Source organism: Papio anubis, chromosome 12 (genome assembly GCF_008728515.1).
Source record: "Papio anubis isolate 15944 chromosome 12, Panubis1.0, whole genome shotgun sequence".
NCBI classification, from domain to species: domain Eukaryota; kingdom Metazoa; phylum Chordata; class Mammalia; order Primates; family Cercopithecidae; genus Papio; species Papio anubis.
The window spans coordinates 13,682,663-13,704,872 of NC_044987.1; the positions used below are offsets into that span (position 1 = coordinate 13,682,663).

At 46.1% G+C, this 22,210-nt stretch overlaps 1 protein-coding gene across 2 annotated transcripts in view; it reads right to left on the minus strand.

Annotated features, from left to right (window-relative positions):
• The window catches only part of GRIK4 (glutamate ionotropic receptor kainate type subunit 4), a 355,193-nt gene that overhangs the window by 131,125 nt on the left and 201,858 nt on the right, over window positions 1-22,210 (minus strand). For both annotated transcript variants that reach the window (XM_031652867.1, XM_031652866.1), the window contains one exon: window positions 21,274-21,327. In XM_031652867.1, coding sequence (XP_031508727.1) covers window positions 21,274-21,327 — 54 coding nt within the window. The remainder of the gene's footprint in view (window positions 1-21,273; window positions 21,328-22,210) is intronic.

Genomic DNA, 22,210 nt, shown 5'->3' on the forward strand with positions numbered 1-22,210 from the left:
CACACCTCCAGAAGGTGTAAAAACATGCGTAGAAGCTGTGCTAACCACTGACTGTCGCCTGTGAATTGCATTACTGTATTTTTAAAAATCCTGACAGCTTGCTTTCTTATCACTGGGCTTTCACATGAAAAACATTTTTAAAACTGTGTGCATGTGTGTGTGTGCACATGTGCATACATGTGTGCAAATCTTTGTGTATACAATGGTATGGAAGGGTCCAAATAGCTATAGTTGAAGGTCAGGTCAGAACCACAAGTGGATACAGGGGGATGTTATCCTGGGATGAAGGAAGGCCTCATGGATAACGGCTTGAGAGCTACACGGAAGGGCGCCCCTCACTTTCTGCAGCAGATGTGCCATGTCCAATGTCCTGGTTTACCAACAGGCATCCATTCACCGTGAGCTGCAGGAAGCTTCATGGGTCTACTGCCTATTCATCACCTGGGCCAGGGAGCAAGAGCAGGCTCTGCGTAGGGGGTGAGTTGGGGATGGGCTCAGACAAGCGGAGGTCCTAGAGCTGAGGTAGTTTTGTTGGAGGAAGAGAGGAAGAGAGGGCCTGTGAAACTGAGATTACCATGGCTGCAAGGGGCTGACCATGTCTTATACCACACAGGGTCTGGTGCCAAGAAATACCTAGCTTCAGTGTCTGGTATCTGGGAACATGGAGGGATAAGGGAAAGGCTGGGCAGACCTTGTGGGCAGCTTCTGCAAGGGAGGTCTGGGGGAAGCAGTGCCCTGAGGACATGTTCAGCTGGGCTAAGCAGTCCAGTCCTGTCACTGGGGGCTGGATTTAGTCAACCCTGGGGACAGGACGAGGTTAGTCAACTACAGCTAAAAGCACAGGAACATTTAATGACCCAGATTAAGTTTCTGTGTTTGACTTGAAGTAGAAAAGCAAGAAACCAAAGCACAGGTCCAGGAGGTATCCTTACATCAAGTTCATCTCCTAACTCAGGCCAGATGGGTAAGTAGGGGAAGTGGCATTCCGTGATGTTTTCTGCCCAACAGCCCCTTCCTCTTTGCCTTCCTAACCAATACGTGCATTACTATTCTCCCAGGCACCTAAGCTAGAAACTTCAGAGACAGCCTCGACTCCCTTATTTTTTAACTCCACACCCAGTCAACTGCCAATTCTGTCAAACCTATCTCTTAAATGTCTCTTGAAGCTGTCCCTTCCTTTCTAATCCCACCAGGCCTCGTCATTTCTCCTCTGCAATAGCTGCTATTTAATGGAGATCATGCCTGTGATTTTGGGATACCTAGCCACCATACTGTTCAACTCCCAGGTTCCATTTATACTGATGACCATGTGAATGGTGCCCCTTGGCATTGTGCAATGTGGCAATCTCATCAGGAAACAGTAGCATGTATTAGAAAGACCACAAGTTTTGAAATAAGGCAGTCTTGGTTTCAAACCCTCATTTGGCCACATACTGGCTGGCTGATTTCAGGCGGGTCTCTGAACTTTCGGTGTGTTCACCTGTAAAGTGTGGGTAAGAGCATCTACCTTGCACGGGTAATTCATGAGAAGTGCCTGGCACACAGGCACTCGCGGCCTGGGAGTCCTCTTCTGTCCAAGTGCAATCCATCCTCCATGGTGCCGGTGTCACCAAAGTGGGTGCGCTGCCCCACTCTCCTCCCTTTTCCTGGTCCCCCTGAACTGCTGGGCTCTGCCAAAAGGAAAGATCTGGCCTGGAGGTCTTGCCTTCCTCTTTCTCTTCCTCTTTGCTTGGAAAGAGATGATTCTTAGCTACTTGTCAAATGGGAAAAGTTTTGCTAAATAAGTCACCACAGGCTGGGCGCAGTGGCTCACACCTGTAATCCCAGCATTTTGCGAGGCCAAGGCAGGCGGATTACCTGGGGTCAGGAGTTCAAGACCAGCCTGGCCAATATGGTGAAACCCCGTTTCTACTAAAAATACAAAAATTAGCCAGGCGTGGTTGCGTGGCATGTGCCTATAGTCCCAGTTACTCGGGAGTCTGAGGCAGGAGCATCACTTGAACCCGGGAGGCAGAGGTTGCAGTGAGCCAAGATGGTGCCACTGCACTCCAGCCTGGGTAACAGAGACTCTGTCTCGAAAAAGAAAATAAGTCACCATAAGATGCTAATTGCTTGGTGTGGCGATTTGTGTCGAGATAGATGCCTTTAGTTGAAATTCCAGATCTTCCAACCATGAATAATCACAAGAAAGCAGTAATTCTAATAATAACTACTACAATTTACTGACCACCAACTGCGTGCCAGGCAAAACTGAGCACTTCACTGAGAACATGCGAGAGCTGAGGTTCGCCTCACATCGCATCTGTTCAGCATGAACAACCCAGACAAGGCGTCACAGCAAGTACCAGGTGCAGCAGGTGGGAAGGAATTCGAAGTCAACGCAGTACAACTGCAGGCTTGTGTGGCTACGATGGCTCAGAGAAACAGGCCGTCGAATGCAGCTTGGTGAACTTGGCCAACTTCTGCTGAGAGCTGTCCAGCAGCCTCAGCCACCCCTAGTAAAATCTCTCCACGGTCATCATTATTTGAGCCTCAAATACTTCCCCGCTGGCCTGTGAACTCCTGGAAGGCAGAATGGACTGTCTCACTCACTGCTGTGTCCCTGGCACCTAGAAAAATCAGTGAAACCAAAAACTGCCTTCTGGGCTCAATTAAACGGTTAGGAGAATAATTATGCTGGAAAGAGTGAGTATGGGTCTGGAGTCGCGGCATTTTACATCATACACTGTCTGTGGGCATTTTGACCTAGATTTTCCTCTCTGAAATCCCACATTCCAAAAACCAATCTTTTTAAAAAAAATCTTTTAATTTCTTTATTTTTATCTTTTTTAATCAGAAAAGTTTCCTCATTTTAAAATGGGGGAAATCAGACTTCACAGTGCCATTGTGAGACTCAAAAATGATAACATATAGGAGAGCTCTGTGCAGACTGGAAGCATGATACAGACTCCTTGAGTTATTACTATTATTAGAAGTAATAATAGAATAGCTCAAGGAATGCATGTTTCATGTACTTTCAGGGATCATTAGCAGGTTGTGAGGAAGGCAGTGTGAGGAGGCCTTCCTGAAGCCCACCAGATCACGCCACAAAGGTGGCCATCTCCGGCGTCTGCATAAAGCCCTCAGCCCCAGGTAGCCCAAGAACCTTAACAGCTCCCTTCCCACCAGGGCCACAGGCAACCTATAAAAGATGTCACCCCAACACTTCTATGACCTCTGCAATCTCTCCGAATGTGAACACCTGGACCCATTGGGGTTTTAACTGTCCCTATTTACAGCCTCTTCACTCCAGAACCGACTCTGCTTCTTAACAGTGGTGTTTAAAATCCTTAACCCCCTTAACAGTGGGGTTTCCAGCAGTCCCTCATGTCTTGCCTGCTTTCACCCAGGCCTCAGCCTTTGATCCTCTCTGCTCCATGCTCAGCCCTGGACCCTGACTGCCTGGGAGAGGAGGCTGGCAGCCTCATGTCACCCACGTCAAAGTGATTTATGAAATATCAATTTATTACTGAGTATAACAACATCAAATGCTTCCACGGATGTGGCTGAATGAAGCTTACAGGGCACTTTCATGCACTGCTTTTGGGTCTCCCAACCGTAATTGGAAGTGGACAGAACAGGTTTTATTCATGTTCACATGTGGTACAAGAGGAAACCATGGTGACCAGGAGTTAAATGTCTTGCCCCTAAGACAGATATGGAATTAAGATCCAGGTCCTTGGCAAAGACCAGTGATTATTCTATCTTCCCTTATTCTATTTTCCCTTGTTCTATCTTCCCTTATTCTATCTTCCTTTATTCTATCTTCCCTTATTCTATCTTCCCTTATTCTATCTTCCCCACCGTGTGCTCAGCACCGGGCTAGGCCAGTAGGAGGTGGTGTCGGGGCATACCCCATCCCTGAGATTATTAATGATTGACAACTTCAAATGTTCTCACCCCAGGAGTCCTGAGAACACTAAACAATTCTAAATTCTTAGAATATTATTATGAAGTTGAAAAGGAGGAAGATAGCCTTAAGACTGTATCACTCTTTAACTTGAACTCTTTATCTTCCCACTTGGATCTGCTTCCCTCCCTTGGTTCCCTGTTTGTGAATGTCACATGATCCACCTGCCAATCAAGCTAGAATTTAGAATGCATCCTCCACTTCCATGTTCTCACTGTCCCCATCTCATTCATGTAAGCAGGTATGCACTCGTTTATTGTCATTTGAGGACATTTTAATTTCTTTACATCTCTTGAATCTGATCCCTGCCCTCCACCCCATCATCTCTACCTCAAATCAGATCCTCACCAGCTGGGTCCTAGACTACGGACTCACTGGTTTCTCTTCCTTTAGTCTTGCACTTCTCCAAGTTCCTTCTCCATGTTATTGCTGGAGTGATCTTTCTAAACTCCAAATTTGATCATGAACTTCCCCCTCGCCGAATACTCCTTTATTGCATACAGGACTCCTTTATTGCATACAAACCCTTGGCTAGACATATAAGTCTTTTCATGCTATGATTCCTGTCTACCTTTTCCTCAGTGTCCACCTTGACCTCCTCCATCACTCAAGCCTGGCAGAAGTGGCCACTCAATCATGCCCCCATTACACCTCATCTACATACCTGTCATCACTTGGAGCTTTTTACCACAAGTTTGTTCAAAGCTACCTCTCCAAGGACTAGATGCCATTTGAAATAAATGCACTTACATTATCAGTGTTCACTCTGGTGCACCCCATATCGAAAGAAGTCAAGGCTGTTGACTGAAAACATTTAGGAAGGGAGCACTTGTCAGGCTGTGCCTCATCTCACCCCATTGGCAGCCTGGCCCTCTCACCTGCCCAAGGCTCTTCTTCATAGTTAGATCCATTCACTGCTCCTTGGGATCTAATGCATCGCAGAAACCAGGCCCCAGACCCCTGTCTCAGAAGTCCCCTCTTAGCCTTTTTGCAGGAAAGCCCCGGAGCCACCAGAAATCCAACATCTCCTGGGCACGCTTATATCCTCTCCTTCCCTCCTGAGCCCACTTAACTGTGGTACCTGTCTGTCTATTTATCTGCATCAAAGCCTGTGCTGTCTGTGTAGGCTGGGAGATGGCTTTTTGTGTAATAGGTCTTTGAAGACAGTAGCAGCTGGGAGGCTAATTCATACCTGTCAATGAATTTCATTTAATAGGAGATTGGTCCTAAATCTCCCAGCTTTGGATTCTTCTCCCTGCATGTTTCGTATTCATTTAGCCCCATAACCTGGACATGCACTTCCCTTCCTCCCAGGAACTCTGTCCTTTCTCTGCTTTTCTTTCCCAACATGAGTCCACAAACAGGACTTCAAAGGCAGACCATACTCCATCTTGTTCAATGCTCTATCCCCTTCACCATATCTTGTGCTTAGCAAGTGCTCAATACACATTCATTAAATTAGTTAATGTTCACCTGCAAACACTCATCAGGGTAGAACTACCTTTACAAAGCCTTCAGTCATATGGTTCCAGAAAGAGGAAGGCAGAGGCCAGGAGGAAAGCCCTCTTACCTCCTCGGCAGCAGCTGGGTCTGTCTTCATTTTTTTTATCTACAAGACTGTTCTGGGTCCCTGGGTGCGAAATAAGTAGTTATTAACTGTGTGGTTAACTGTGCAGCTGAAACCTCAGGAGGTCAAATTGACATAAGAACTGGTGGACACCTCGGGCTCTCCCCTTAGGCTGCAGTGAGCTACCGCTTTTCTGCAGGCTTGCTTTCTTCTTCAAGCACTGATCAGGATTCACTGATCAGGCCTCCTGTTTATACATCAGGTGCTAAACCTCTCCTTTCCCAGGTCCCAACACATTAGAATCAGGCATGCAGAGACCCCAGGCACCCCCAGCCCCACCATCTCACCAGGGGTACAAGGAGTTGTTTAGGAAGATGAGTGATGCTGTCAATCAGTGGCCTCTGCTCCTGACTAATTTACGTGCTCCATATTGACAGCAGGATCAAATAATGGGTTCTCCACAAGGGCTGGGCGTCTTGCTGACTCTGCTGTGTTCTAGAGGCCACCAGGCTCTCAGATAGGTTCCCACAGTTGGGGGGGTGGGGGCTGGAGGTGGGGATATGCATAACAGTTTTTCAGCTCTTGGACACTTTTTAGATCTTAGTTTCGCTCATTCCTCCATTCATTCAACAAAAACATGAGTGTCTCCTTGAGAACACACATCATGCTGTGCACTAGAAATAGAACGATAAGCATACCCCATGCCTGTCCTCAAGATGCTTAAACTTAGTAGCAGGTGGAGGGCAAGTCCTGAAGTGTGGTTAATTACATGGTGCGGCACGTATAAAGTGGTCTCTTCTACCAGAATTGCTGCTGATATTCCTGAGCTGAGAGTTGACTGCAAGTTGAGACCCGAAAGCTGAGCAGGAGTCAGCCAGATAAAGAGGTAAAGAGGAGTTTCATGAACAGAGAAACCACAGCGTGTGCAGAGCCCCAGAACAGCAAGAGCTTATGACAGATTCAGGGACCTGCAAGTCCTTCAGTATGGCTGGGGTGTGCAGTGGGAACGGGAGGTCACAGGAGTTATGTTAAAGGGTCAGACTTTATCCTGAGGGTAATGGGGAGACAGACACCGAAGGGTTTTAAGCAAGAGAGCAATATGATCAGGAATGGTTTTAGGACTATCTTAACTCTCTGCCAAGATAAAAATCCAGCTTTGGAATTCACAGGAGAGGCATCTACCACGTGAGCTATGGCTGGAGGCTTCAGTGGGATGGGCAGGCCTCGGGCTTGCCACTGGGCTGTGAACGTGAGGGAAGCTTCAGATGGTGATTCACTGAGCTGTCGATGCCTTTGACATGGAGTGGAGCCTGACGCTGAGGATGGAGAAGCTGGATTGCTTAATAATAACAGCAATTGCTACTCCTAATGGTGCTTGTAATACAATAGCACTTATAATGTAGTAATAATAATAATGCGATTTGCCATAATGCCTTTTATTCTCAGTCTCCCTCTGCTTTCCAAACATTCATTAAATCTCAAACACACTTCTCAGCAGGGCCCAAATTCCTCAGGGCCACCAGCCTCCCTGCTAGCCACAGCAGTTTCAAGAGGCCTTGGTTTGCCCCTTTGCCTTGGCTGTCAGTTTTCCCTCAGGGGCTGGTTTACAGGCCATCATCAGGACGCAAGGGATGGGCCCTGCGCTGAGCTCCGCCTTGCTCCAGCAGAGACAACACAGAGTTTATCATTTGCATGATCAAGGGATGTATGGATTTCCTGCCTCAAGTGTCTCCAGCACTCTCCTCCCGGTGCCCTGGCCCCAGATCTCTCCTTGTATACCCTTTCACCAGATGGTAGAGGAGAAAGGAAAATAAGTAAACTAATTTACACAGTTGGCATGTGTGGTAGGCAGGATTCTAAGATGACCCCCAAGAAACACACACACACACACACACACACACACACACACGCGCGCGCGCGCATTCCCCAGGACTGTGACTATGATGAATTTTACCTCTGCAATTAGGTTACGCTATATGACGCAGTTGGCTTCAAAGAAGGAGATTATGCGGATGAGCCTGACCTAAGAGTCCTTTAAAAGCAAAGGGTTTTCACTGACTATTTGCAGAAGAGGAAGCCAAGGAGATATGAAGTGAGCGAGGGGTTGGACTACAGGGAGGTTCCCTGTTGATGAGATGGAGCAGTCATGGGGAAAGGATCCAAGAATGGTCTCTCAAGGCTAAGCTGTCCCTAGCCAAGAGCTAGCAAGAAAACAGATTTCATTCCTATAACCACAAGGAAGTAAAGGAAGTAGATTCTGCCAACCACAGGAATGGGCTTGGAGGGGGACCCTGTGCTCCAGATGAAAACGTAGTCGGTGACATTCAGATTCAGCCTGAGCAGAGAGCCAGTCATGCCATGCTGGACTTCTGACCTACGTGACTTTGCACTAATAAATGCTGATGTTTTAAGGTGCTAACTTTGTGGCAATCTGTTACACAGCAGTAGAAAACCAATACAGCACAGAAAAGCCAAAAAGATCAGTTTGACAAGTACAAGATGTGGGCTGGGAGGTAAAAAGCAGGTTCTCACATCCGCCACTTATTGAGTGAAAACCCTTAAACATCTCCGAACCTCACTTTCGTACTGCGTAGAACCGGAACACCCACCTTGCAGTGTTATTTTGAGGGTTAAAGATCTTGGGTGGAAGGTGCTGGGCATGGCGTCTGGCACACTGCTGGTACTCAGAGCCAGCAACGCCTGTTGTGATAATACCAGCTTTGGGAAATGGGCAGATTTTTATTATTAGACTCTCTTCATTGTGAAAAATTGGAAATTGCTGGATCCGTAGACAGAAGGAAGGCCGAGGCATTTCTCATTAAATTAATGAGACTTCGGAATCTTTAACAACTTTGTGACAGAGGTCAAGGCAGCTTCCTCTTCTCCCAAAGCTCTATTAGATAGAAGGCCTGGGCAGTCAAAGGCGAGCATTTCCATTATGTGTCCAGAGATCAGAGATACTGAACCACAGTAGTCTCCAGGGCCTTGTTCTTATTTCAGTTTGATGTATTTTATATGCACGGTCTGATGCACCCAGTCACCAACACACACGGGCATAGAAATTGTGTGTGTGTGTGTGTGTCAGGGGCAGATACGAGCAATGCATTTCAATTTTTACTAAATGGATGCTACACAAATATTTCAAACTCAGCTCTGGGAGCCCCATGGGACTTATCTTCCCTGTCATGCTATTTGTCAAACATCAGCAAAGGGGTTGTCTGATAATTAGTTCCTCTGATGCAAAACAAGAGTTTCTTCACCTCCACCAGGGTCTCAACACCCCCTGTTGAGTTCAGGTGCTGTTGCATTCAGAAACTAAATGCTTCTTCAGTTTCTATTGATTTCCTGGCAATACCCATTCTGTTCTCACACCCCCTGTCCCCCTTGGTTAGGAACTGAGGGTATCTGGAAACTCCTGCCTCACCTTGGATAACCAGATCTCACTGAAAGGCCCAGGGGCTGGCTCCTCCTCCCCTACCCGAGCTCAGGGTGGGATAAAGACCTAATTGGTTAATTTTCATTTTTAGTAATCCTGCATCCCCAGGGTACACTGTCTGGCTATTCTTCCAGGGTAACTGACAATAATGCCTCGTTTTCCCCCGATATACTGACTCATCAGTCCCAGCTGAGACCCACTCTTGCTGTGAGTGGAGAGCAGATGAAGGGACCCAAATCGAACAGCTTAATATTGGGGTACTCTTGGGGAAAGTTCCCATGCAGCTTGGGGCCATTCTTCTGATCACCTGAGCTTGCCAAGGGAAGGGTCTCATCTCTGATACCTTTTTCTCCTCTTCCTCTAGCCCAATAGGACTGGGTGAACAGCCACATACCCACCAGCCAAGTAAGGCAGTGGCTTGATTCAAATGCCCCCTGAACCAGAGCCTGTGCTAGGTACTGTTAGCATAAGGAGAGGGAAAGTCAGAAGTACTGAGGAAAGAGCGGCCGCCTATACATGCTGGCAAGAAGAAAGGTGAACAGAGCACAGGAGGTAAGCCCTGCCCACCTGGGGCCGCCTGGAGCTCCGGATGAAGTTCATCGATGGCATGGAGCATCTTAGAGTCAGTCTGTACCTGTGCCTACTACATCCCCTGCCCCCTCAAGGGCTTCCTGGCCATCCTCCCTGCAGCATTCCTCCTCTAGGAGGAAGTTTCTCCTGCCTTGGATCTCAGGGCGAGAAGGCTTCCAGGGTCAGGAACAGGGATGCACTCCAGTGCTGGCAGAATAAAGTTCACCTTTCAGATGCTTCTTCCTAGCTAGCACCGGAAGCAAACCAAGGCTACGCCACCTTTAGGACTGGCCTAACCTCCCTGTTCCTGCCCTAGGGAAGCTCTGGTTCCCATTCTCTTTTTAAGCCAGTAGGGCCCACAGCCTGGAAGAGGGACGCTTGTTGACAGCTATCCAAGCGGTAATCCCTGAGTCTGGGATTTTAGGATATTTAGCCTGGGACAGGCATTTGTAACAAGCCACCACCAAGCTAAAGGTGCTGACTCAGGTCCACTTGGGACTCACGCCTTTCCTCTTCCCCTGTCTTGCACAGGATAGTAAGTTGGCTGACCGTGTGGAGTAATAGGAAAGCTCTGAAAGGTTCTCCCCACCCCCAAAATACCTTCCTTACAAGCTCCACAATTTCTCATGCAATCTTCTGCTTCCTTGGTTAAGGCCTTAGTTAAAAAGCAAATGTTGTCTGGGATGCATGAGCCATTAACTGTGTGTATCCCCCACTTAGAATGTCCTTCTCTACCTGGCTAACTCCCACTGATTCTCCAAGGTCCTTTGGATGTGGCCTATTCCAGGAAGCTTTTGATGAACCTGCCAGGCTAGTCTAGAGGCCCTCCTTTGATGGCCCCATAATACCCTGTGCATATCTTCATCACTTTATTAAACCCACTGATTCATGATAATCGGCGTGTGTTCTTCTTCCCCTCTAGTCTGACCTCCTGGAAGGTCAGAATTTTATTCTTCATTCTATACCCGACACATAGCACAGTAAGTGCTCAATTAATACTGATCTAGGGAATGTGTGAACTGTGAGAGTGAAGAGACCTCCTCTCTCCGCTCCTGACTCACTGTGAGAGCCTGGCCTCTTCACTTTCCCTCTTCAGTTCTGTTTACTCAACTGTAAAAGGATGAGATTTAGTTAGATGCTCTCAACAATCTGAAATAATTTAATGTTGTCATGGACATTAGCACCTTGGCATGAACTGGATTTTCAGATTGCGCCATCATCTACCAGGGGTCTACGGAGCAGGTGAGGACACAGGACAGGTACTTCTGGGTAGGGGAGTGGTAAGAGATTGAGATAGCTCACAAGACACGGGTGCTTCCCCACCTTGGGGTATCTGGACAGCTGAGTGCACTGCAGGGATGAACCAGCCAGACGAGGACACTGGAAAAACCGTGAAGAGGAGGGTGGCCGATTTCATCTGGAAAACAGGCTGGCCAGGAGAATTCATCTGGTTGTTCATTACGTATTCATCCAATCCATAAACTCAACAGAATTTCAGAGCTGAAAGGTCTTTGGAGACCTTCCAGCTTGTCTCCAGATGAGAAAGGGCTTGTCCAAGATCACACAGTCAGTGGGACAGCCAAGACAAGACCCTGGGCCTACTGATGCCAATTCCAATGCTGAAAAGTCCGGCAAATGTGCACAGCAGCAGGACATCATCTGACTTGAGACTCCCTTGGCTGGCTCTGGCTCCACCTCTCTCCATCCCACTCTCCTGCTCCAGGCACAAAAAGGACCATAACTTACCACTGCCTACATGTTACTCTCCAATTGCCATCTCCAACCCATCCTTCATTAAGGGAAGCCATATCTGTAAACCCTCATCCAAACCCCCAAAGAAGAACTACATGCTCCTTCCTCTGAGCTGCACACCTCACATTAATAGATGCAGACCTCTTCAATTCACATCCTGCTGGACCACATCCTCCTAGTCCTTGTATCTCCCACCATACAGCAGGCACTTAATGGATGTTTGATGAATAAATGTAGTTGATGGTAGCATTTTCCATAGGTAAACTGCCTAATCATAGCTGGCTAATCATTTTATAATCCTATAACTTGGACCAAGGAATGTCAAGCTGTCAGCCACAGTTTCCACAATGCAAAAAATAAATCTGCAGTCAATGCCTCCTGAATCCCCTTGTGATTCTCTCTGTTGTTTCTCCTTCTGAATATACCTCCATCTTCCAACAACCATGTGCAGAGAACAGGTACAGGAAGGTTAGCAGCTTTGGAAAACACAGTTTTGGATCAATAGCATCTCTGTAAGAAACTGCTGTGCCCATGTACACCCAGGAGACACCTGTCATCGCCAGACCTGCCACCTCTCAGGGTTTGCATTTGGTAGGGTGGTACCTTGGCAGCTCACACTGACACAGGAGGAGCTTTCACTCCATTACTCTTTTTCTAGTTGCACTAAAAACATATTTATTCACCAAAGTATACTATATTATGCAGAGTGGCTCTCCTAAAAGGCTCAATAAAGCTGAAATATGTGGATACTCTTAATAATTTTACAATAAACTACACTTTGGAATCAATTGCTCTGGCACTAGAAAGTTGTCTGGCTGATGGATTATAACTTCTGGCTGTGTGCGTGTGTGTGTGTGTGTGTGTGTAGAAGTGTGCATAGGGATGTGCGTGTATTCGTTCAAGTGTGCCTGTTGCATTTTCCGTGAAGGACTGAAAGATGTGGAAAAGGCTCAAGCATCCTGGGAACTATAGTTCCAACTAGGTGAGAGGCCAATTGAAATGTTTCTGATAACAGCTGTAGAGTTTTGGAAAGCTAGAGGCAGTAAATCAGGAAACTGAGGTCTAAGGATGGAAATACTCAACAGGGAAGTGAGGAAAAAAAGAGGGAAGGGAAATGATATTTACTAACAACCCTCAGGATTAGAAACTTCCCAAGGTGTTCACAAAATAATGTTATGAGATAAGCATTATTATCTCCATTTTACAAGAGGGAAAACTGACAGGCCAACAGGTTAAGTAACTTGCCACATGTACATCTAATGTATGGCAGGGCCCAGATAGGAACTCAAGTTCTCTTTGATCTGAGGCCCTGGCAGCTTCCATTAAACCATATCTCTATCCTCAGTGTCAACACAGTAATCAGGCTCACCCAACCTCATGCCAAGCCACTGGGACAGAAGACAGGACTAGATCACTTCATAATGGCCTTTATAACCTGAAGGAGAGGTTTGTTTTAAAGACCCTTGGTTTCTGGCTCCATGAGTCAGCTGCCAGGTGTTGGCCCGAAGACACCACATGATGAAGGCTGACCAGGGCATGGTGCGGCCAGTGAAGGGAACAGTCCCAGGTGACAGACAGACCACTTGGCACAATCAGTCTGACTGTCCTTGCACTCTTCTGCCCTCCCCTGCCTCAATGATCATTCTTGGTGCCAACCCTGGGCCTCAGGTTTTGACATCACTCTCACTCAGCAGAACCCCTGAAATTGTGTCTCTTGGATCCTGAACTAAACCACCCTGCATGGGCCTGCACAACCTTAACTTCAAATCTGTCCAGCTCAGAATGGGAGGAAGGGTATTCCAGATGGAGTAGCTGTCATGTAGGCTACTCAAGTACCAGGGGGTCCTGGGGAATAGGGAACAGGGCCCAGCTCTCCTCGGCTGAAATGCAGATAGCTTCCTTCGTGCCTGAGGCTTAGTTGGGATGAACTGAATTCCTGTGGGATGTAAAGAGATGAGTTATCTCACTTAGCCAGCCCTTCTACTCCAAGAACTCCAGATACTACGGAATGCTCCATTCACTCATACAATATTTATTGAGTGCCTACCATGCAGGAGGCCACTGGATCTATGGTGATGAACAAGACTGATTTCATCTCCCTTTTCTGAAGCTCAAAGTCTGGTGGAAAGGTTAGCGTAGAAAAAGGGATTCCCACTCAAGATGAATGCTACAAAAACCAGAACGCACAGTGCTGGGAGAGCGTGTGACAGCAGACGTAACCTTGTGGGGTGTCAGGGAGACTTGCTGGGGGAAGTGACATTTAAGTAAGACCCAGAAGATGAGTAGCATCAGCTCGCCAAAGCAAGGAGTGAAAGAGTGGGGCTGTGTGCGTTCTCACTTCCTCCTGGAATCAATTATTTTTTCCCTCTCTGTCTGACCTGGGTCCCCTTTCTGTAATAATTTTAGCAATTTCAAATTACTTATGGCTAATCTCTCTGATAAACCTTTGGGAAAATAAACATAGGCTCAGGTCTGCTGACAATAAAATGAACCCAGGGGAGGAAAATTGGCTGCACATGTCCTTTCTGCCCAAGCAAGACAGAGACTGGGGCGTGCAGGGGTTGTTTCTGCAGGACTCACTTGGACCTGACTATAGTTTGGGAATCTGAGGAGCTGTCGGGTGAACAGAAACTGCTTCCACAAGTCACACGAACTCCCCAACCTGATGGGGCATTCTCCCCTCTCCCCAGGGAACGTCCCCAACTCCAAGGCATTGTGAACTGAAGTGAAACAGGTCCAAGGCTGAAAAGGCCCTTAGAGATCACCTAAAACAACCTCACAATTTTTCAGATAAAAAACTGAAGCCCGGCAAGGTAAAATGGCTCACCCAGATACAGGCGGTAGAGTGAAGAGGTTAAGAGCTACCTGCCTGGATTCGTGATCTGACTTGATCACCTTGATCAAGATACCAACGCTTTATAAGTCTCAAGCAAGCCTCAACTTGCTCATCTCTAAAATAGGGATAAAACTGTGCCTCCTGCTTCAGTTGTTTTGAGGTTTAAATGGGAAAATAGCTGGGAAGCACTTATTAGCAGTTACTCACAGAAAGTATTCAATAAATATCAACCATTGATATCGCCATGCACCCAGCTAGTTAGCAGCAGGTCTGGAACTTGAAGCCATAGCTGCTTCACTACTAGTCCAGGGTGTCGCCTTCTACAATAATGAGGCTTCCTGCTGGCGTACTCCTTCCCCCTGCCTTCTAACATGGCATACCCAACTCTCAGTCCCTTCTCTCTAAATTCCCCGAAAGAAAAACTTCAGGTGACCACTACCTCTGTTGACACCCCACAAATGGCAGCCTACCCTCCAGCACAGTGATGGTGCCAAGAGCAGGGAGCTCTGGCCCTGCCTGGGGAATGGCAATGAAATAGTGGCGATGGTGTCCAGCTAGTCACACCACCTGCAATGCCGTAGCAGCTCAGTGACCAGCAGAATGCACAACCTCCTGCTTTCAGCTTCCAATTATTTCCCACCTTTCATTGGCAGTCCCTGACTTTTGACCCTTACCCTTAAATCTCAACACTTCTCTCTGCCGAGACGGCAGCTCCTGCCTTTGGCACAAGGCCCACTTATGTTCTCTGACAATAGATTGGGGTGATTTTATCTTTTCTATTAGGCAGTGACTGCATATCTCTCTGGGTTCATTAGTAGCTGGATAATCCCTCTAGATTTATTAGCTCAAATTGAGCTTCCTCCTTCATCTTTTCTCTTGTGGCATCAACTACCCCTGCTGTCTCAACGGTAGACTGGTTGCCCAGAGGCCCTTACTTCTTTATGTCTTTTATCCAAACTTCCATCAATCTTGCACAACAAAGGTTTTCCCCAACCAAACCCAGAGGCCAAGTGGAAGACAGAGACTCCCTTGCAGAGTAAAGAGCAGAACAAGCACAGTCATCTATAACTGTCCTATGCGTGCCCTCCTTGGATAAGAGAACACAGGGAGCTGACATCCTTATAACTAAGTGCTGATCTCCACTTTTAGGATCGGTTATCCTCTAAAAAGACAAGCCAGGGCTTGGGATGCTAATTTCTTTTTTAGCAATACATGATACAGATGTGTGATGATGATTGACAACTTAATAATGTGGCAGAGATTGTTTTGTGGTCATTAAACCCATTTCCTGTTCTCCCTGGGCACATGGCTAGACTACGTTTCCCAGCTTCCCTTACAAGTGAGTGTGGCCATGTGATGAATTCTAGCCAATGGAATTGGGAGCTGAAATAATATGTCACTTCCAGTCCTGACACATAAACCCTCCCATGTATGATCTTCCACGTTGTTTTCCTAACACTGGTCTCTAAGAGGACACATTTTTAAACCAGAAGAAGACTGGGCCCTTGAATAACCTTACGGAATGCTACTCACCAGGAACACCCTTTTGGAACTTCAATTGAGTAAGAAATTTACTTCCACTGTATGACACTATGATATTTGGGGGTTTATCTGTTATAGCAGCTAGTATTACCTACCTGGTTCAGTGTTATCAGTAGCTAATTTTTAAATCTTACTAAGATTGTTAAAAGATGGATGTTATTATTATTCACATTTTACATATGAGGACAGACAACTCCCAAAGGCCTCAGCTTATAAGCTCCTGAACTGGGGATTTTTACCACTTCTGACTGATTTTAAGGATGCAATTTTTATACATCAGCTACTTTCTCTCATTATAAAGCTTCCTAATCACCAGGACTCTCAACTTCAGTCATGTGGTCTTGCTTCTTCCAATTTGCACACTTCAAATAGAAATAGAAAACACATCTGACTACTTCACACTCATTGGGATGGTTATTATTTTAAAAATGAAAAATAATAAGCATTGTCAAGATTGCAGAAAAACCGGGACCTTTGTACATTGCTGACAGGAACGAAAAATGGTACAGTCATTCTGGAAAATGTTTGGAGGTTTCTCAATAAATAAACGAATAATGACCACATGACCCAGCAATTCCACTCCTAGGCATATACACAAAAGGATTGAAAGCAGGGACTTGAACAGACATTTGCACACCCATGTTCATGCCAGCATTATTCACAATAGCCAAAAGGTGGAGGCAACCCAAGTGTCCATCCATGAATGAATGGATACACAAAATCTGGTGTGTGTGTCTACAGACACATAGTCTATTATTCGACCTTAAAAAGGCAGGCAATTCTGATGTATGAATGAACCCTAAACAAAGTCAAACACAAAAGGACAAATATTATATGATTCCACTTATATGAAATACCTAGAGTAGTCATATCCATACACAGAGAAATTAGAAGGTGGTTGCCAAGGGCTGGGTGGAAAAAGGAATGGGGAGTTTGTGTTCAATGGGTACAGAGTTTCATTTTGAAAAGGTAAAAAATGTTTCAGAGGCAGATGGTATTGATGGTTGCATAACAATGTGGATGTACTTAATACCACTGAAAAGTGTACTTAAATATGGTTAAGATGGCAAATGTTATGTCATATATATTTCACAATAATACAAAGCTTAAAAAAAGAAATGCAATTTCTGACACATGCTGCAACATGAACGAACCTGGAAAACATTATGCTGAGTGAAATAAACTAGACACAAAAGATCAACATTGTATAATTCCACTTCTGTGAGGCACCTAGCTAGAATAGGCAAATTCATTGAGAAGAAAAAAACATGGAGGTTACCAGAGGCCATGGGGAAGGGGAATGGGGAGCTATTGCTTAACGGGTACAGAGTTTCTGTTTGGCTTGATTAAGTTTTAGAAATATATAGTGGTGGCCAGGCGTGGTGGCTCACGCCTGTAATCCCAGCACTTTGGGAGGCCGAGGTGGGTGGATCACGAGGTCGGGAGATCGAGACCATCCTGGCTAACATGGTGAAATCCAGTCTCTACTAAAAATACAAAAAATTAGCCAGGTGTGGTAGCGGGCGTCTGTAGTCCCAGCCTCTTGGAAGGCTGAGGCAGGAGAATGGCGTGAACCTAGGAGGTGGAGCTCGCAGTGAGCCGAGATCATGCCACTGCACTCCAGCCTGGGCGACAGAGCAAGACTCCGTCTCAAAAAAAACAAAAAAAAAAAAATCGAAATATATAGTGGTGATGGTTGTACAACACTAAGAATATAATTAACGCCACTAAACTGCAAACAAAGGCAGGCAGATTGATTTCTGGATGAGGGCAGAAACTAGTTCTCTGTGTTGGCATGCTTTTGTGACTTGGCACAGTAATTTTATTTCTCTTAATTTGTTCCTTAATGGGTCCACTTCATTTTGGCCTGTACTCTTGACCCCTTGCCTCAGTCTACCTGCCAGGACTTACTTCCTCATAGTTGCTGTTCGTGTGCCTGACCTCTGGCCATGTGCTGTCAACTTACCTGTCAAGTTCTCATGATTTGGACCTCATAAGCTAACCCTCTGCCCCAGGGCTCCCACCTTAACCAGGTACCATTGCCATCTGTTGATCAGAGATTTGCTCCGAGGGGAATGATTCCTGACCCACTAGAACCAGAAGCAGTGGCACGATGCTGTTTCACTTATCAAGTCTCTAACATCAGTGCCGACCACCCACATCTCACTTTGAAATAGATAATATAAATAAAAGGCTCAGATGTCAGCTCACTGTTTCCTATGACTGTGTGCCTTCACCGCTACACTTCCTGTCACTGACTTCCTCCTCTGTTCTGGAGAGGGGCAGTCCCTGTCTGCTGCTCCCTCCCCTCCTGCAGAAGTGTCTCTCTCATTGCCTGACACCTCACTGTCACCCTGTCACTGAGCCCAGCTTCCCCTGTACCAGAGACCTGGCCCTTCCCTGGACTTGCCCAGCTTCTTCCAGCTCTGCCTGTGATCGCCGTGTGACCTCTAGCAGCCTCCGCTCTCTCTGGCTCAGTTCCTCTTATTGCATCAGTCACCTCTGTCACCCAAGGTTCAGGGTTAGCACACTCACTCTTCTGCTGGCTAGACCCTGACAGAGAGAGAAATTGTGTTTCTATAGGGTCAAATGAACTGATGGTTTAGAAGTTCGATTTATGATGGATAATTTTGTCCCAATTCTTGTGATGGTTAATCAACTGACAGAATCCACAGCAGTCAACCTAATTCATTTATGATAGATGCCCTAAATCCACCACTTTTCTTTATGCCTGGATGGGAGTGAGGTATGGGCATTTGATCAATTACTCAGTAATTACGGACACAAATAAACCCTACAATGGTCGGTTCAGTCACACACAAAAACCGTACTACCTAGTCCTATTTCTTATCTGGAAATAAATAAAATGGCATTTTAGGAGTCACTTTCACAGGCAATGCATGGCTGGGGAGCAAAATAAGCATCTTCCATTCCTTTGAGCCCACGGGAGGCATAAGCTGGACTTCTTAAAATAACACCTTCTCCTAAATAAACTTGTACTGTGAGTCTGTTGCTGTGTGTACATTATCTCCCAAAGCATGTGCTATTAGTGTCTAATTACAGAAGAGGTTCCTGGGGCTCAGAAAGGTTAAGCAACCTGCACAGGATCACACAGCCAGTAGCAAGTCAAACAAAAGTTTTGAGTCATGAGTACCTAATGCCAAAGTCCGTACCCTTCCCGTTTACCAAGCTTGTTCTCTAAAAGCTGATCTGAGGACCTACTGCATCACTGTAGCAGAATTCAGAGTGATGAGACATGGTGGAGATCTCCAAGGGATTCAGAGAAAGAAGAAATAAGAATGAAAACCCACTTGGCATCTGTACTGGGGAGAAGGGACTGGAAAATGTAGAAAACAACTCATTATCCTTTGGATGAAGCCTCTCCCTCTATGGCCCAAAACACCAACTGGGCCAGATGCGGTGGCTCATGCCTGTAATCCCAGCCCTTTTGGAGGCCAAGGCAGGCAGATTGCCTGAGGTCAGGAGTTCGAGACTAGCCTAGCCAATGTTGTGAAACCCCGTCTCTACTAAAAATACAAAAATTAGCCGGGCGTGGTGGTGTGTGCCTGTAATCCCAGCTACTTGGGAGGTTGAGGCAGGAGAATGGCTTGAACCCAGGAGGCAGAGGTTGGAGTGAATCAAGATGGCACCACTGCACTTCAGCCTGGGTGACACAGCGAGATTCTGTCTCAAAAAAGCAAAAACAAAAACAAAACACAACAAACAACAAACAAACAAAAAAACACCAACTGCAGCTGGGCAGAAAGAGTCGTCCTAAAAACAGTTTCTTTACTCCTATTAGAGGTTTGTCCCTTTTAGAAAGCCAAAGCACTCATGAGAAGCTTCTAGAATATTCTCTCACTGGTAGACTTTTGCAATGGCTCTGCTGTCGTTTTCTTGACTATTATTCAGTCAGCATCACTCAGTTACTTTTCATCATGATTTCCCCTTGCAAACTTACAAACTGTTAATTCCATGAGTCCTGTTAATTCCTAAAGCTCATCTCATCCATGGCCACCCAAAAAGGAGAAAAGTTCTTTGAAAACTGAAAGCATCATAGAGATATGTATTTTTCTAAATATAATGCCTTAGAAACATACAGTACTTTGATATTTACAATAAATTTTTACTTACAGAATTCCATATAAAGGTTTTATATTCCCAGTTTTAAAATGAGAAAACAGGGGTTCAGAGTCACTGCAACTCAACCAAAGGCTCACAGCGAGCATAAGGCAGAGCCAGGACTTGACTCGGGCCTCCTGACTTCAAGGGCCAGTGCTTTTTCCACTAGATAACATCGTCACCATTGTTCTTATGATTTCTATGAATGGGAAATAGTGGTACACTGTGGAGGATGCTGTCTTAAAAACCTCTAAGCCAAGCAACTCCACCTTATTCTGGTTACCGTCCTGGGAACTCATGTTCTAAATGAATGGCTTCCTTCCATCTGCTAAATCACCCCAGTGACACCTCGCTGCCCAGTTCCTTCCTCCTCTACTGATGTTGCCGGCCTAATTTAGGGAGCCTGTCTGGCAGGCTGGCACTGGCCTGCTTTTTCCCTCTCCTCCCTCTATTTCCCAGGCTCCCGAAATGGAACACAACTGTACTTTCATCTCTCTTTGCTCCTCTGCCAACTTGCCCAGGCTCCCCCAGATGCCTCCTTACTTTAAGCAAATGTTTTTGCATTGTTCTGGGAGAAGTCTAATCCTTTTTTCCCTTTTTCCATATTAATGCTCTAATTTATAGCAGCAGTGTTAAGAAAAAAAAAAAAAGAAACAAAGAAGTTCATCTGTTTTATGTTTTGAGGGGCATGAGGGGGGCTTCTGGGGTGCTGGTAATGCTCTATTTCTGGAGCTGTGTGCTGCTTACACAGGTGTGCTTACTTGGAGAAAGTTTTCTTAAGCTGTGCCTATATAATATGTGTGGTTTTCATCTACATGCACGCTAGACTTCAATGAAGATGCCAACAATGGGGCAGGTATTTTGACAGTGGTGGTGAACTAGGCATTTCTACTCAAGTTCAAGCAAAGGCTGAATGACTTCCTGGCAAGCCTGTTGTGGGAGTCCCTATACGAGAAGAAAGGTCACACTGAATTCCTCTAAGGTCTGTTTCAACTCTGAGAACAAACGCCTGTCGGATGCTACAAGGTCAACATTCCCACAGCAGCCCCCGGAAAGGACTGTTCGTAGACACCGACAGCTGGAAAAGAACAAGGATCTCAGAGTCCAAGCCTGTCTCTCTGGGCTGACATCTCCTAAACCTCACAGGACATTTTAAGACACCTGATCCCTAAGTCCACGTAGAGACTGGACTACAGGCCAGACTCGTTCCTCCTGGACCTACTGAGGCAGCTCATCCATCACACTACGGCCCAGAATTTGCTTTATGTAGCTAGTGGCATTTAAATGGCGGCATTAGATTCCCCAAATCCTCATTCTCCTGTGGCTCACAATTGTTGGGATGAGGATTTCCAGGATGCCCTGACTCTCTGGGTTGGCTTCTGCTACTCTGCTTCTATCTCCCGTACTCCTCATCTCCTGGGCTTCGTCCCTCATAATCCACCAATCCTGACCACTGACAACACTCTCTTCCAAGGAGGTGAGCTGTGAGAGCCCCTTACCAGATTAGTGAAGATGTATGTGTAATAGGCTGACACCATTCCAAGTTCGGCTGCCTGCAAGGCAAAGAGAAGGAGATTAGAGAAGAAAACAAAACCTCACTTGAAGCAAATGAGCAGTAAGGGTTCCAAGTGTCTGCCATTTGTCTGGCCCACTGCCCCTTGGCACCAGGCAAAACAGAACATCTTGATTGGTTCTTATGTTGCCCTTGATCTTGGAGGATGGAGCAGAGAAATTCTGGTCTCAAGAGCGGGGTCTCTCCACCTCTCCACCTCCACTATACAGTGGCACGCATAGTAGCTGATGTTCTTATACACAACATACTCCCACGGTTATAGCCAGATCTTACTGAAACCAAAAAGGCTTTTAGGGAAATGAAGCAAATAATAAAACAGACTACAATAATGATCTCCACAGCTATTAACAATAACAATGGCTAACATTAACCCACTGTTTAGTATGTGTCAGGCACTCTCAAGCATTCTACACGGGATAACTCTATGAGGTTGGCACTATTATTCCTCCCCAACCCCATTTTACAGCTGAGGAAACTGAAACAATGAAAAGCTAAGTGACTTGTACAAGATCACATGTCTCGTTACTGGAAAAGATAAAAGTAAATCCAGGCAGCCTAATTGCAGTGCTTATATCCAAACTGTACTCCCCCTTCAGGACTGTTACATTGATGGAGCCACAAACACATCTCTCTTGGGGCATAGATAAGAGAGTCCGTAGGTTGTAGCAATGAAAACGAACTCCACTCCGTCAGAGTGCAGGGCAGACTCATAAGGGTATTCTTGAACCTGCAGTAACGTCAGAAACAAGTGACTCATTTGCAAACCTGGGTCCTTTATTCGTAGTAAGGAGTCAGTTGCCTGTGACATGCCTCACCCTTGATCACAGCGCATCAGTGTGACATCACTCCACAGCTGAGAATTG